This window comes from Centroberyx affinis, unplaced genomic scaffold, assembly GCF_046629955.1.
Source record: "Centroberyx affinis isolate AG114_WGS23_722 - 3 ecotype Tasmania unplaced genomic scaffold, CSIRO-AGI_Caff_v1 ptg006064l_1, whole genome shotgun sequence".
In the NCBI taxonomy this organism is placed as follows: domain Eukaryota; kingdom Metazoa; phylum Chordata; class Actinopteri; order Beryciformes; family Berycidae; genus Centroberyx; species Centroberyx affinis.
The window spans coordinates 45,539-62,267 of record NW_027283082.1 but is presented as its reverse complement, the minus strand read 5'-3'; the positions used below and the strand labels follow the sequence as shown (position 1 = coordinate 62,267).

Here is a 16,729-nt window from a genome sequence, read left to right as displayed (position 1 = left end):
ATTATGCCATTCCCCCACTTTAATTTGATCTGTAATTATAATATTTTTGTTCTGTGCAGGTGATGTAAAGGAGGTGGCCCAGCTGCTTGCAAGCAAAGACATACGAGTGAACTGTCTGGATGAGGTAGGAAGGTCTCAGAGGGGAAAAAAAAAGTGGAATGTTGCTTTAGTTTTAGTTGTTTTAGTAGTTGAGTATAAATGATTATCAGTATTGTTTAGGCCTGTGCCCATATGAAAATGGCATAGTACGATTATCTTGGTCAATATGATCGCGATATACGATAATATCTCGATAATTACATGTAGAGGGGTTGTGTTGTGTAATGAAGACGTTGCCCCCCCCCCCCCCCCCCGGCTCCATAAAGCAGCAGTTATGGAACTGTAGCATATGTTGCCCATTGTTACGGAGACATATGGAGGCGACTCTCGAGAGGCGGATGCAGTCCTTCAAGGTATTTGATAATAGCGTCTCGTGCCACTAGATGTAACACACAGGCTCCTTCAGGCGGCCTCCTTCACAAGAGTCTGCTGTCAAGATCAGGTGTGTGGACACAGCTTGACATCACTGCTCACACAGCAACACCGTTTTGTAACAATGTTTAGTGTGTGTGAGGGTTCAAGGTCCCGTATTATAGGAATTCCACTTTTCCTCTGTTTACATACACAGATGGTCAAAAGATGTTTCATGAAGACATCGTTAAAACTGGATTTGGCTTGAATGGTTACAGTTAAAAGTTGCATTTTCAAAACTCCTCACTAAATAATGACTGAAATTCGGGCTGAACGATTAATCGAAATTTTATCGAAATCGCAATATGGCCTACTGCAATTTTCAAATCGCAGGAGGCGCAATATTTGTTAAAGGTGAAATGTGTCAAAATACCATTTTAAAATGAAATATTGTGGTGCTGCAGAGATGTCCTGGCCTACACATCATATTCTACAGACTTAAGAAAACGTCTTTGTTTGGTACAGATCCCCGCAAAAATCACACCATAATCATTTTAATACGTTTTTCAATGAAAATGGGAATAATGATCAGAATCAGAATCAGAATCAGCTTTATTGGCCAAGTATGTACACATACAAGGAATTTGACTCCGGCTTTTCCGTTGCTCACAATGTACTTATGACTTATGATGTAAAAATCATTTTAATATCGCAAATCATATCACAATTGCAATATCAGTCAAAATAATCGCAATTAGATATTTTTTCAAAATTGTTCAGCCCCAACTGAAATCCATCCAATCAGGCCTGTTTGCAGCATCTGAGTTAGAGGAGCTGCTGCTGTCGGCCAATCAGAGTCTAGTATTGTGACGACTCAGTCTTCACATTCATTCAGTTAAACTAATTCAATTCAACTTTTAACTAAACTGCATTTATTTGCAAAACATCGTGAAAAACATTATTCTCATCCTGAGCCATAATAGATTTGAAAACAAAATCACGAAAACAAATACAGGAAATGTCTGATGTATTTCATTCATTATTATTTGTAATCTTCTGATAGCATTATATTCTGGGGAAAAGGATACATTTTCAACACAGTCTCATCAAATTTTGTGAAATGAGCACAACCTCTGAAACGCAGATTACATGTTGTGGACATGAATTCTGTGAAGATTACGTTCCTCCGCTACAAAAGGATTATGTGACAATAACACATATTGGGCACACCATTTTCACCTGTTTGTCATGTGAAAAGGTTAAAGGAATAGTTCACCCCAAAAATGAAAATCCTGTCATCATCTACTCACCCTCATGCCAAATGAAACACAGGTGAAATTTGTTAGTCCATATAACACACAGGGAGGCTGCCAGCACAACTTGGTAGCAGCCTTCTCCAAAACAACTGAAGTCAATGGGGACCAAGTCAATCAGCTGTAGTTCAGATTTGCACTAAATGATGGTGTAAATAGACTGTAGGTCTTTTTGGAACTCTGAAGAACTGGTCCCCACTGACTTCAGTTGTTTTGGAGAAGGCTGCTATGGAGTTGTGCTGGCAGCCTCCCTGTGTGTTATATGGACAAACTTCACCTGTGTTTCAGCTGGCATGAGGGGGAGGAGATGATGACAGAATTTTCATTTTTGGGGTGAACTATTCCTTTAACTAATGCTTATGTTTAGGCAAGTAAACAACTTTGGTTAAGGTTAGGGAACTAAAACAATTTTGTTGAGGTTAGGGTTAGAATCTGGTAAAAGTTAAATAAGAAAAATGTTCTCTGAAAATGAAAACTTCCCTCACTAGAAAACTTCATGTCATGAGGTGGGACTTTTTAACTTACTTCATATTTACAATGCAAATATGAATTGAACCCTCGCTCTCACATGTTGCCTCTCTCCCCTTTATCTAGTATGGCATGACTCCACTGATGCATGCAGCTTATAAGGGCAAGGCAGATATGTGTTGGCTGCTGCTGCAGCACGGGGCGGACGTCAACTGCAACCAGCATGAATATGGATACACCGCCCTCATGTTCGCCGGCCTGTCAGGTACCAATGTGTGTGTGTGTGTGTGTGTGTGTGTGTGTAGTGTATGTACCTGTACAGCCTAGAGCAGTGATTCTCAACCTTTTTCATATCAAGAACCACTAATTTAGTCCACATTAGAGCCACAGACCCCATTTGATGAGATTTTGTCTCTCACACCCAAATGTGAGAATGTTTGTATTGTTAGATATGATTTTGTCCAGAATTCCATGACTATCTGTATTGTAGGTAGAGAGATAACAGAGAAACTATAATCAAAACAGTCATTCTTCTGCATTCTCTAATTGTGTTAACTTCTGGTAAATGAAATAATGCTGAAGTTGAACAATTCATCAACTTGCTGGGGACCCCCTGGGACCCCCTCAAGGACCCCTGTTGGTCCCCAGACCCCATGCTGAGAACCACTGGCCTAGGGGTTAGAGAAGCAGGCTTGTGACTGTTGGGTCGTTGGTTCAAATCCCTGGAGTAGCTCGGAAAATGTCAAGAACTAGTCAACAGCTGCATATCAACAATTTATATGACAATTTAGCCTCTGAAAATAAGTTATTAGGAAAAAAGAAGAAAATATATTTTTTTCAAATTTCGTTTGTGGACGGTCAAAATATATTTGTGTTTGTTATTTTTATCTGTATTTATCCTATCTCATATACCAGCTGTTTCAAAAGCAGGTTTACATTTTCATATACATTATTGTATTATTAAATATTGTTCCTGATTCCAGGTATACCTACTATGTACTCTGGACTGGTGATTTATTTGGTTAAAATCACTAGATAAGTTACAATGACTAAAATTATACAGCTTTGTTTTTCATTATTATTGTTAAAAATTGTACACTTAGTTTTGAAACATGTATTTCTGAATATTGAACCAAAATTCATTCTATACCTTACCTGCCATGGCTAAACTGATAACAAAGGAGCCATATTAAGAGATAGGGTGCAGATTGCAATGAGTAATCAGTATTTGTCTGATTTTTTTTTCTTTTTTTCTTTTTTTCCCAATACAATTTTATTGAATTTTAATACAATTACATTGACAGTAGAATCCCCATCGCCCTTTCCCCCACTCCCTCCCTCCCTCCCTCCCTCCCCCTCAAGCATATAGAACCTCACCCCCACCAACCCCAAACAATCCTTGGGTCTACATTGAAAATAATGTGAATAATGATAATAAAAAAACACAAACTAAATTCAAGTAGCTTACAGGACATACATAAGACCAAATAGCCACTGGTAAAATTGTCTAGTATTAATATAACAATCAGTATTTGTCTTGATTTTACCACCAGGGAAGACAGACATCACCACTATGATGCTGGACGCGGGAGCCGAGAGGGACCTGGTGAACTCCGTGGGTCGCACCGCGGCTCAGATGGCGGCTTTTGTGGGTGAGACACACCGAGCGTGATCATCAGCGGACCGACCGCCGCCAGTTGTTTTGGCGACGGTCCGGGCCGACCACGGTTTCCTTTCCCCTCTCTCTCTCCAGGCCAGCACGACTGCGTCAGGGTGATCAACAACTTCTTCTCTCGGGCGAGGCTGGATTACTACACCAGACCCCAGGGGCAGGAGAGGGAGCCCAAGCTGCCCCCCAAACTGGCGGGACCGCTGCACAAGATCATCATGACGACCAACCTCAACCCTGTCAAGGTGATTTTCGCGATTAATCGATTAGTTGTTCGGTCTATAAAACGTCAGAAAATGGTGAAAAACGTGGATCAGTGTTTCCCAAAGCCCAAGATGACGTCCTCAAATGTCTTGTTTTGCCCACAACCCAAAGATATTCAGTTTACTGTCATAGAGGAGGAAAGAAACCAGAAAATATTCACATTTAAGAAGCTGGAATCAGAGAATTTGGACTTATTTTTCTTAAAAAATTACTCAAACCGATTAATTGATTATCAAAATAGTTGGCGATTAATTTAATAGTTGACAACAAATCGATTAATCGTTGCAGCTCTAAAAAGTAGCAAGACCACAATGGAAAAATACTTCATTAAAAGTAAAAGTCCTGTATTCAAAAGTTTACTTAAGTATTAGTATAGAATTATTAACAGTAAAATGTACTTAAGGATCAAAAGGAAAAGTATTCATTCTGAAGAACAGAGTGTTAAATTATCAATGCATTAACCTGTAAGAAGTATTTTGTATTTTGAAGTACTAATGTATTTAATAATACAATAATGTATATGAAAATGTAAACCTGCTTTTGAAACAGCTGGTATATAAGAGATAGAATAAATACGGATAAAAATAAGAAACACAAATATTTTTGACCATCCACAAACATGAAAGTTTCATGAAAGTTATCAAATTTGAAAAAAATATATTTTCTTCTTTTTTTTTTTTTTTTACTAATTTTTCAGAATAATATAAACTACTCCATACTGTTGGGTAGTTTAAACTCAAACATATTTTATGAGCTTATTGCATGTAAAACCTTATTCTGCAAAGTAATTGGTAGCTACAACAGTCAGATAAATGTAGTAAATAAAATAAATGTAGTAAAACGTACAATATTTCCCTCTGAAATGTAGTGGAGTAAAAGTATAAAGTCTCACTACAAATACTCAAGTAAAGTGTCAGTACCTCAAAATTGTACTTAAGTCACTTGAGTTACTTGAGTAAATGTACTTAGTTACTTTCCACCTCTGGCTTTTAGTGGCCCTGGTTCCAGAGGTAAATATCCCATTTATTTTCTCCATAGACATTTCAGAAAATCCCAGTATAAACAGTTTTAAGATTTGAACCGAACCAGCCAGCCACCAGAAGAATCAAGAGCTTATAAGAACAGATTCAGAAAAAATATCTGATACGAAAAATTAAGAAAAGGCAAGGGTGCAAGACAGTATACATCATCCCATACAGCATTGTTAGTGATCTATTTATTTTCGCTAATTTTCAACAGTGATACTAGTTAATATAATATAATAAAATATAATATGGTAACACTTTATATTAAGGTACTTTATATTCACCATTACCTAGTTGCTTATTAGCATGCATATTTGTAGCACATTGGCTCTTTAATAGTCATTATAAAGCACTTATTAATGGTTTATTCTGCATTGCCATATTCTACAATAATAGGCCATTAACTAAGAGTTTTCCCTCAATAACCACACACAACTTTAAAGCAGGTAATGTTTCTGTGGTAACAGCGACCTCTCCGATTGGTGGGAACTTTCTAAGGCTTGTGAGCAGTGTACAATTTCACCAGGAACTCACAACAAACACAAAACATTACTTAACAATAAAGTAGAAATCACCTTAACTGACAGCTTCTACAGGAACATAGAGTTCCCCAGTCTGACAGCTCATGATGAGTCGACCTTACACTGTTAAAACGTTACAGCTCATAATCAAATTCCCTATAGAAATAAATGGATGGGAAATTTACTTCTGGAACCTGATGTTTCAGCTCTATAGGTAAGAAAGTTATGCATTAAACTCTTGGTTGGTACTCTAGGTCACCAATACAAAATCAACTGAGGATAGTTACTGAATGCATCGTCGAACTGCAGGAGAAAGACAGAGTGCATTATTTAAGTGATGGGACAATATATCGAAGTTCAATATAGCGCAATATGACGGCTTGACCATCACAATTTCACAAGCTCTCCATCCAAATTATATTATTGTCACTTTGTAACGACATTTTTAAATTGTTGTTTACATTCTAGCGAGCCAGTTCCATCGCTAGAAAGATTTGTGGACCAGAAATAAACATAATTCTGCACAGTCAGACTTTGCCGTCACGTGACGTTTATTTATTCCATCTTACCATGTTTGTATCGAATTGTGAACCCCATTTCGCGTATCGAATCGTATCGTGAGAAAAGCTTATTGTCCCATCTCCACAGTATTTCCTTTGATAAGTGTATCATTTGTTGGGGCAGTGGTAGCCTAGAGCTTAGAGAAGAAGGCTTGTGACAAGGTGGCTGCTTCGAATTCCCAAGCTGGATGGGAAAATGTGGGTGGGGAAGACTGGTTGTACTAGTCAGTGTGAATGTTCGGAACACTTTGAATGTGAAGCAGGGCGTTGCTGGAAAACAACACGAGTTCTGTCAACTTTCCCTGGACAAGTAAAAGTCAAATAAATGATGAAGAGAATAAACCTTCAATACCTATGGGAGCCATTTTTGTAGTTAGATTGTGACACAATTCCTACTATTTTACTTCCTGGCATCATGTTTATGTTGCCAGTATTTAAGAGCTCAACAGTATGAATAACAAATTCATGGACTCTGTGGTGTCCTCTTGCTCGTGGAGCATGACGGTGAGATATAATGGGAGTGCTAAAGAAGCATCTTCATTTCACAGTAGGGCTTGGATAGCCTAGTGCCCTTTGAATTCCGCGAGGTCCACGTGACCGGCGTTGGCTCCGCTTCAGTCCACAGCGACCACAGTGGCACCCTTCCCTCTTTAGCTTCATTCTAAATATATCTGACTGACTGGGAGTGAAGGCAGGACACGGTGGGAACACAGCTCATGTCCCCTTGACAGCAGAATCCCTAACATGAATAAGCATTAGTGAGTATTAGCAGTAGTCGGTGTATGTAGATCGTGTTCGTAACAATAAAAACCACAACAATGGAATTTGCTTCTAGGTATATGCATATAAGGACACCTTAGGAGTCACATTAGCCCATTAATGAAGGTTATTGAGTCAGAACAGACAGTGTGAAGGTCTTTCAGATACGTTCTACGTTCCCACTGCAGCTGAAAGTGTCCCAATTCTGATTCAGATCTGATGTTTTCTAATCGGTGTGAACAGCAAAAAGCAGCATGGACTCACATTTTTTCCAGTTCTGATCTGAACTACATGGATATGTGCTACAACATCTGGTCCTGAGGCATGCGACCTACATGTGTTAAAAGTATTTGAACACTCGGATTGGAACAAGAAGACACAACAGTGGAAAGGAAGACAAGTAGCGACTCGATTGGTATTTGGGAGAGACGCCTCAATTCAGTCAAAACTCAAAGACGCATACTGGGGTCACAATGTGTTAAGAACAATTTTGATCAAAGGGAACATTGAATATTGAAGTCCCTGGCACAAAAAACGGATGTGACTTTGTGACAGGTGTGTCTTATTATTGTTACTTTGCACACACGTCTTTTCGACATTGCTGTCAGTTCATATTGGTATCAGATATGGGTTACATCCCAGAATAGATATGAACAGTCATCCAAAAAAAACCAAATATAAGCGGCAATTTGAAATTGAGCATGAAGTCTCACAAAGTCTCACTTTTACAAGTCTTTGCGTTACAGCAAATTTGTATATGAGACTGGATGGATTCTGCTGTTTTCTTTAGGGTAAATTATTGCGATTTTAAATATTACTTCATATTATGGTTTGTCCGTACATAAATACATTTATATTATGTTTGCTTATATACTGAACTACGCTTGACAGCAATGACAGTGGGAAAGTTCTTTACATTCCTTTATTTGACCTCTACAGGGCTCCATTCCAAAATATGAGATTAGTATCTGGTTTCTTTCACTATTGCCTACAGTGTGTCACATGTAAGCAATGCAGTGTTAACAGCTTACTATGAATAAGCTATGAATAACACAATATGAAATGGAATAACTTCTGGATAGACTCTTTGCTCCCTCTCTGCTCCCTTTTCAGAATTTAAAGCAGATTATAAAGACATTTACTGTATATACTAACTTTGTACTGAGGGGCCCTCTGTCAGATGGTTGCAGATTGTAGTTTTAGTTATATGCAAACATTTCTCAGAGGCAGAGCTGCTCTGGAGGCTGAAATAATCTCACTGGTTGAGTAAAACCTCAAAGAACCAGTTTTTCCAAGCGCAAGTTAGCTAACTGTTAAAGCTGGAAAGCAAAGGAGGAGCTCTACTCAAAATAGAAATAGAAACATAAATGACTTCTTTTTTATTCATTCATGACTATGGCATTGATGATGTTGGAAGGTCAGCAGCTAGCTAACTAGCTTACCTAGATAGCTATAGGCTATATGGTTAGTTTGAACTTGGAAGGTCAGCTAAGCTAACTAGCTAACATAGATAACTTGGTAACACTTATTTAAGTGTTACACACAATTTAAGGTAACACACAATTATTTAATAGTTTATGACTATGAAATAATGTATAAATAAATACCTTAGTTAACATGAACACCATTAGTAAATGATTACCAGACACATTAGTTAACTGTTAATCAAGGGTTAGTTAATGCTTATTAAGCATTAACTAACCCTTAATTAATGTACCCTTATTGTAAGGTGTTACCAATAACTTAGTATGGCTATATTATATAATAATATAAAACAATAATAATATAAAATAAATTCAGTCCATTTAATATCTATAGCACTAGGCTTCATAATATTAGCTTCCTCCTCTCTTACCTCTTGCCTTTTAACTGGGATCATTTTGGGTGTGGGTGTAACATGTGAACCCTTGTAGCAACAAGATGTCATTGCGTTCTTCTGCTGATTAGCCAGAGAAACTGTTGTTCTTTGGCTCCACCCATTGAGGTTTCAATCAACCAGTGAGATTATTTCTGCCTCCGGAGCAGCTCTGCCGCCAAAAAATGATTGTATAACTAAAGCTCCAAACTGTCAGATGGTCATGCTGGTGAAGGAGAACCCTCTGCTGGTGGACGTGGCGGCTCTGGAGAAGTGTTACCGGGTGATGGACCTGCTGTGCGAGCAGTGTGTGAAGCAGCAGGACATGAACGAGGTCCTGGCCATGAAGATGCACTACATCAGCTGCGTGCTGCAGAAATGCCTGGTCTTCCTCCAGGAGCGTGATGACAAGCTAGACGCACTTATCAGGAGGTGAGGCTTCCGAGTGGGGAGCGTATCTATGTTCCCAGGGTCCTGTGTTCCCCAGATTTATATGGCACATAATGGGAACATGACAAAGGCTCCTATGTTCCCAGGGTCCTATGTTCCCATGCTCCTATGTTCCCCAGATTTATATGGCACATAATGGGAACATGACAAATGGTCCTATGTTCCCAGGGTCCTATGTTCCCCAGTTCTACATATGTGCTCTCCCAGGGTCCTATGTTCCCAGGGTCCTATGTTTAACCCTAACCCTAAACCTAACTAACCATATTAAGCGAATACAGAGCTGGGGAACATCTGTTTCAGGTTCCCATTATGTGCTATATAGAGCTGGGAAACATAGGACCCTGGTAACATAGGACCTTGGGATCATAGGACCCTGGGAACATAGGAATGACTCCTCCGAGTGTAGTGTTGCTCCATCCTGACTGGTTCTAAAATTTGTATCTGGATTTTATTGGAATGTTATATTGTACAGATTTCTGCTTTTATTGTCCTTCACTTGGTTATTTGCTCTTATCTCAAAGCCTGCTGAAAGGAAGAGACAGCGATGGCTTTCCACAATACCAGGAGAAGTTCATCCGCGACTGCATCAGGAAGTTTCCTTACTGTGAGGCCACACTCCTTCAACAGCTGGTGAAGAGTATTGCACCAGTGGAGATAGTAAGTGAAGTTAATATAGTTCAATTCAAAGCTTTCTGAAATCAAGTATTGAATAAAGCATTGTTTATTTCTCCCAAACCAAATAGTAATTCTTCAAGAAAATCCAATGGACAATTTACGAAGAAGCAGTGGCTGTTTTTATTTAAAGAGGTTTTGCTGAACAAAGGCTTTCTTTAGATGGTCTTCATGATTTGCTCCGTTTTGGGTCTAGACAGTTTTTGGTCTCTGTATATATTTCATTTTAAAGGAGCAATAACTAAGATTTTTACTGTCCACAAAACTTACTGTGCACAAAATGACAATAATATATCACTGGGGTTTGATAGGGTTGTTGATTAATACCAATTACTCAACGATTACTTGGCCAGCTGTTGAGATTTCCGGCATTTCAAAACTCACTTTCTGGCCTGTACTCTGATTTAGAACAAAAACTCCCCACCCATTGGAGTTCGAAGACACTCCCAATGTTGTTCCAGGTTGACAAAAATCATAGATTAAATGCTCCTTTAATAACTGTAGTTTATATGATTTTAACATACCATCGTATCTTGTTTCCAGGGCAATGACCCAACAGCGTTCTCAGTGTTAACCCAGGCCCTGACAGGTCAGATGGCCTTTGTGGATGCTGACTACTGTGCTACATGTGGGGAGAAGGGAGCAGAGAAGAGATGCTCCCTTTGCAAAACAGTAAGTGGGCGTCTTATAAAAGCCACTAACATTTAATATAAGTTCATCAAATTTCTGTTTTGAATGATCTCCTGGTCATCGTCTTTGTTTATGTTTGTCTTGGAGGTGACTTATTGTAGCTTGATGTGCCAAAGGCTCCACTGGTTCACCCATAAAAAGATGTGCAGATCTCCTCAGGAGCAGGGCGTGGACCAGGAGAAGGACACTCCGAGGTTGAACGAACTGAAAGGTGCTCATCAGGTTATCCCTTTCACCTGTGCTGTACAGTTATGTACCTTACACCAGTGTTTCTTAAAGTGGGATCTGGGATCTATTTTAGGCTAGGCTTACATCTGCTGTATGTATTGGTATATTGGCACAATCAGCCAGCGTCGTTCACCTCTGATATGCTGGGGGTTCCTCCCTGACCACAGCTACAGTCTGTTTTTTCTGTGATTTTGCACCCAGTTTGAGCTTTTCTCCACCTACTGTGTGATTTTGGAAAGTGCAGGAAAGTGAGCGTGAAGATTGGGGGTGGAGGAGGGGGATTTGGGGTGGGGCTGGGTTGGTGAGAAGAGGAACGGGGTGGAGTGTCATAAATCTAAACCCACCCCCAGGCTAAATTTCAATCTTTAGAGTGGTAACATTTTTAACCACTGGAGGGTGAACTGAACCAGGTTTAGTCAAAATGTTGACAATATGACATATGGCTTGACTGCATTTGTGTATTTCATAACTAAATAGTCCTAAATACACGTTTAAACTCAAAAAAACAAGTGTTAAGTGTGGAGTTACTTAGGCAGTAATGTTCTCCTTTAACAGTACCAGGGCAGCAGCAGAATAGTAACTCCTAAGAGTGGGACACAGTGCCGTGGGATCCACAGTTTAGGATGCCCTCTAGTGTTCAGTAAAGGCAACTGCTCTGTGTTTCTCTGCTCCCTGTCAGACGACGAGAGCGACTTGGTGAAGGAGACGGCCAACTTCCTGCAGGAGCTGTGTCTCAGGGCGGAGGAGAAGGTGGCCGCTGCTGGAGGCTGTCCCGCAGAGCTGCTGGGCTGCCCGTCCACCTCCGCCGAAGGACCCTCCTGCACCCGGGAATGAGGACGGAGAACCAGCCACGGCCCCCGAACGGAAACTAATGCGGACGTTGTGATCTCGTCTCAAAAGATACACACGGAGAGGCGTGGCTAAGCAGAAAAAACAAGCCGCAAACATGCTAGTAGGGTACACACTGATTCCCCTGCTTTTATATTCCAATCCACGCCATGTAGTTTTAGATCATCAGTAAACCAAATTTAAAGCTGCACAAGGTAACTTCACATATTGGCGGCTCCAAATGACAGAGAGAGGTAACTGTTTGAACTTTATTTCAGAAATCCTGTAAGGTGACGTGAGTGAACTGCACACAGCACGCTCATGTTTGTCTGTCTATCTGTGATGCTTTATACCAAATGATACCAAAGAGAAGAGAGAGGCAAAAGATCTAATGTTGGTGAGTCCAGTTTTCTCTGGACTTTCTTAGAAGACAGATTAGATTTCAATCTTAAATTTTGATTGGTCACCTTCTGTGTATTTGGGCAAGTAGGGTGAATCTCCAGGTCTTCATTAGTGGAGATGGAACGCTCTTCTCTGTTGCAGCCCCAATGTGTGATTTAGGCTGATTAAGACAGGTGTATTTTTACATGAAAATCTTGCCTAGTGCAGCTTTAATTGGTATTATTTTCATTTGGTCCTTTCCACTGTCAACAGGCTGTAAAATGGTAAGAATTAATGATTTTGTAATGGTAACCGGCATAAAGAGACATGGTAACATTGTTCGTGAGTAAGGTGCACCCTACAAATACCAGGGTGGCCCATGTGTATCTACTGGAAACCTCAGCAGCAGAAGGCAGTGTGTTGAGATGTTAAATGTGTAATGGGTGATGGAGGTCTGATGTGTTTTGCAGCTGAAGGAACAGCGTGGGCCAAGTACTTACTTGTTTAAATCAAGGCCGTTTAAATCAAGTGGAATTCATGTTTACAACTCTTGAGTGCCATTTTAAAGAGGCTGAGGCATACAGTAAGTGTGTAATGAATATATAATATATCAAGTGATGTAGTGGTAAATAAAAAGGTGGGTAAACTCTGACCTGGTGGGTTTACCCTCCACTACATCCCTAAATGTATCATGGTGTAGATAGAAACTTTGGTTTAGTGTGTTTAGCTCCATGTTGCTTGTTTAGTTGCCTATTGAGGGCCTGTTTTATCCGGTCATGTCCAAGAAAACACACCATATAGCCATTGTATTTCAATTCTGTATTTATGTTATTTTGCATAAGGATCATGCACAGACTGGTCCGAGGGCAGTGGCCAACCTACAAACTAAGAATTCTGTATTTATGGTAAAATATTTCACAGTTTCCTCTGAAATGTAAAAATGCAGTCATGTGCGGTGTGTGTGAGCTTAACTGTGCTCTGTGTGTGGTGTTTGTAAAGCTGTGAAGTTGTTTTATTGGCCTTTTTGAAATACTGTATGTAATTCTTTTTGACATATGTGTTGTGTTTTTGTTTAGTATCCACATCCATCCATCTAACAGAATGATGGAACTGGTGGATCTGTCATTGCTAGTTGTTCAATCTGATAATGCTCTACTGGTTACCAGACCCATCACCTGTCTTATCTGTTAATATTAATAAAGCGTGCCTAAATAAACATCTTTGTTGGCTTGACTAAGTTATTTTTATAGCCACATACATAGATACATAGTTTTCCATGCAGTAATCATCAATAGAAAAAAATTTAATAAAAAAAAAAAATCAATTGTTCAAATAAGAAACATTCACCGGCCAGTGATGCCAATATGAAACAGCAAGGTCAAACATAATTTTCAAAACTTTTTTAATTTTATCAAGTAATTTAATTACTTGATAAAACCTTTTTTTAACCTTTTATTTTATAGTTACTGTTTTTTTATATTTTATGTTTGCTGTTCATTTATTTACATATATTATTATATATATGGAAATCTTGAATGAAAATGCGGCAGGTTTTTACGAGCCATAACTGCATCGCCTACATAGACTAATACTGTAGTCTCAGCCTACATAATAATATTCTTATTTTGTTCTTTATGATTATAGCCTCCATTCAGCTTCAATATGTTTGTCAGTGTGACTTAGGCCTACGTTGTTTGTCTGGATAATGCTTCGATTCGAAGTGTGTGTAGTGGTGCGCGTGTGTTGTTGTTTTTTTTTTGGGGGGGGGTAACATATTTGGGCCTAACAAACATCGATATTTGATTGGTAACTAGCAGTGCAAATCGATCAAGATTATTTTTGAAAATGTGCATCCCTATAGTCCTATGTGGCTCTTAAAGTTGGGCTGAAATAAAAGCAGGAAAATGGTTTTACTTAAAAGGAAATCATTGAGTGTTAAAATGCGAATGTTCATGAAATTCCAAGTTTCATACTCAACTCCTAGTTACACTTATAATTTGTAGGAGTGTGCCACCTGCTGTACAGGTGTAGAATATCTATCATTGAAGTGTCATTCAAGTGACATTAGACAGCATACTTTGAAAACCAATTGCACAACCAAAATGCACATATTATCATTCTTTGAGAAGATCACCGCACTCACGACTATTGAATGCACTAAGGTGCCAGAAGACCGAAGAACAGTATTATGGAAGAAGGTTCTGCACATTTAGATCCAAGCCCTGATGAAGGTCTTGTGACCGAAAGCTTGGCACTTGATTTATTAAAGAAACTTGCATGGATCTAAGTGTGCAGAACCTTCTTCCTTAAAAATGCACATATTATCATAAAATATATGCACAAGAATAATAGAATCTAAATCTCACTTTTAGACCTTTAAGTATGTGTGTCTTTAAGTATGTGTGGCTCAGATGAGTGTGGATTAGAGATATTATGATTAAGAAGCATCCAGTTCTAGCCAATCTACCAGGAATTGATGCATGATCTGAGTGTCTATGTATGTCTAAAGGGACTAGTTTCAGCCATAATCCCTGAGCAGCAGTTCTCAGGTGAGTTGGTGGCCTTGCAACATGCAAATGATGAGAGTAGCCTATTAGCACCAAAAAAAACATCTCTGTCCCTCTGGTAGATAACTCTGTCTGGTGCACATGCTAATGCTTTAGCATACAGTATGTTAAGTATTATTATAGACGACTAGCATTATCCTAAAAGTGAGGAAATGAGAACCTGTGTCAGCTCTAACGCTGGCTAATTTTAATGGCACACATGTAAACCTGCCAGGCTTGTTTAGGGGATTGGTAAAACAGGCCTAAAATTCTATGAATATAACGCACTTTCAATGGCAGAAGATCTCTCTTCCTGTGAAACAGGAAGCATAACTTGATTTGTTAGCAGAGTTAGCAGAGTTAGTCAGAACGCTGAAGTGATGAAGATTGAGATTTTGTTATGTTATGAACCTACAGGCCATAGCATAACAAGACCAAGAGTCTAACAGCCCTGTGACGCTGAATTCTGTGGAAGCGTCTGCTGAGATTTTACTTAAGCAGAAGGAAAATCACTGGTGTAAACACCTACTCAATTAAAAAGAAAAGTAGCTCAAAGTAAAAGTTGCTTTTTAATAAATCAATTCAGTGTAATGTGTTAGAGGGAGGAATAAGGGCCATGATACATGGGAAGTGTTGTGAAGCAATGTAAAGTATGTAAGTATTTTTTCATTATTGTCCTATAGCCAGTGTGATTACATTGATTTTGTCCTGCTTGCCAGTCCCATCCCTGTTGTGAGCGATACTTCCCTTCTCCACAGCTTCAAAATGTTGCTTGTGCATCTTGGACCTAAAGCTTGTGATACAACAAGCATCATTTTGGAGAAGATGACAAGGCAACGTGTCGGTCAACAGGAATTGAAGTCAGACTTGCAGCATAGTACCATAGCATTAGGAGCTGCCATGTAGACAATGTGAGAGTGTTTATCCATCTACTTAGGCTGTGTAATCCTGCAATGTTGACCAAAATGTTACACAGTGTGCGTATCAAGGATATAAAAGTGCTGACACACCTGGCCGTTTTTTAGGGCAATGTAGCCTACACTCCCAATACCAACCAACTAACCAAGTCAAAACACAGGATTAACATCTATTCAGGTGTTGCCTTGCAAAAAGACATTCCTGTGTGATTAAATAAAACATTTAAAGGTAACTTATTGATCAAACTTGATCATCATATTTGCTGACATGTATTTTCCCTGGTCATCTCTGCCTGAACAGTTGAACCAAAACACAATCTGTCTGTCATGAAGAGCAGAATTCTACTCCCAGTGACTCAACAATAAGTGCATTCCATCCCTCACAGAAACTTTCTCCCTGAACACCCTCTGTTCATTTCAGCCATCAGTATCAACTGTGTTTGAGTGCTTTTACATCTCTTCTGTAGTTGTGAGTTTGGTAGTTGGTTTTATTGTGTCGTTGTTTCTGCACTGTTGATTTGTCATCCAGTAACAAAACATCGATGGACTGGATTGAAGGAGAAAGGGTCATCTATAGACCCATCAAGGTATGTGAGGATTGTTTATTGCAGTTAAATTGTAAAGATTTTGAGCTGTCATTAAATGTAGCATAAGAGGCTTTTGAGTGACATTATCGCATTTCCTTCAAAGGCATTGCTCAATGTACCGGTGTACAGAGACACTGTACAGCTCTGCTGGGAGTGGAAGTACTATGAAGTACAAGTAAGAACCACTTTTGTTTCAGGCCCGCACAAAATAAAACACCTGACAAATTCTGGTAAAGTGTCTCCTATGATTATACATGAGAACATTTGATGTTTTCTTTTGTCTTGTAGAAAAAAATGATGGTGCAGTTTTTGAGGCGTCAGCAACAAAAGCAGGTCCCATCTGAGCTGACAGCTGAGGACATGACTGACTGGCTGGTGGCGCAGGGCAAGACATCTCTCAGGGAGCTGTGAGACAGTCCACCACTCAATCTATCTTAAACTCTGCTCATGTTAAAGGAATAGTTCACCCAAAAATTAAAATTCAGTCATTATCTACTCACCCCCATGCCAGTAGAAAATCGGTTTAATGTTTGATGTCCACTTTAG

At 39.3% G+C, this 16,729-nt stretch overlaps 1 protein-coding gene across 1 annotated transcript; it reads left to right on the top strand.

Moving 5' to 3' along the window:
- Positions 1-59: 59 nt before the first annotated feature.
- On the top strand, positions 60-11,758 carry LOC139638049 (ankyrin repeat and MYND domain-containing protein 2-like; the record flags this gene model as incomplete). Its single annotated transcript, XM_071512071.1, has 9 exons — positions 60-124; positions 2,358-2,496; positions 3,785-3,883; positions 3,985-4,145; positions 9,102-9,316; positions 9,856-9,991; positions 10,550-10,678; positions 10,784-10,907; positions 11,604-11,758. Coding segments are annotated over 9 exons (1,223 nt in total), but the record flags the coding sequence as incomplete, so codon positions are not given.
- Between the last annotated feature and the right edge of the window lie 4,971 nt (positions 11,759-16,729).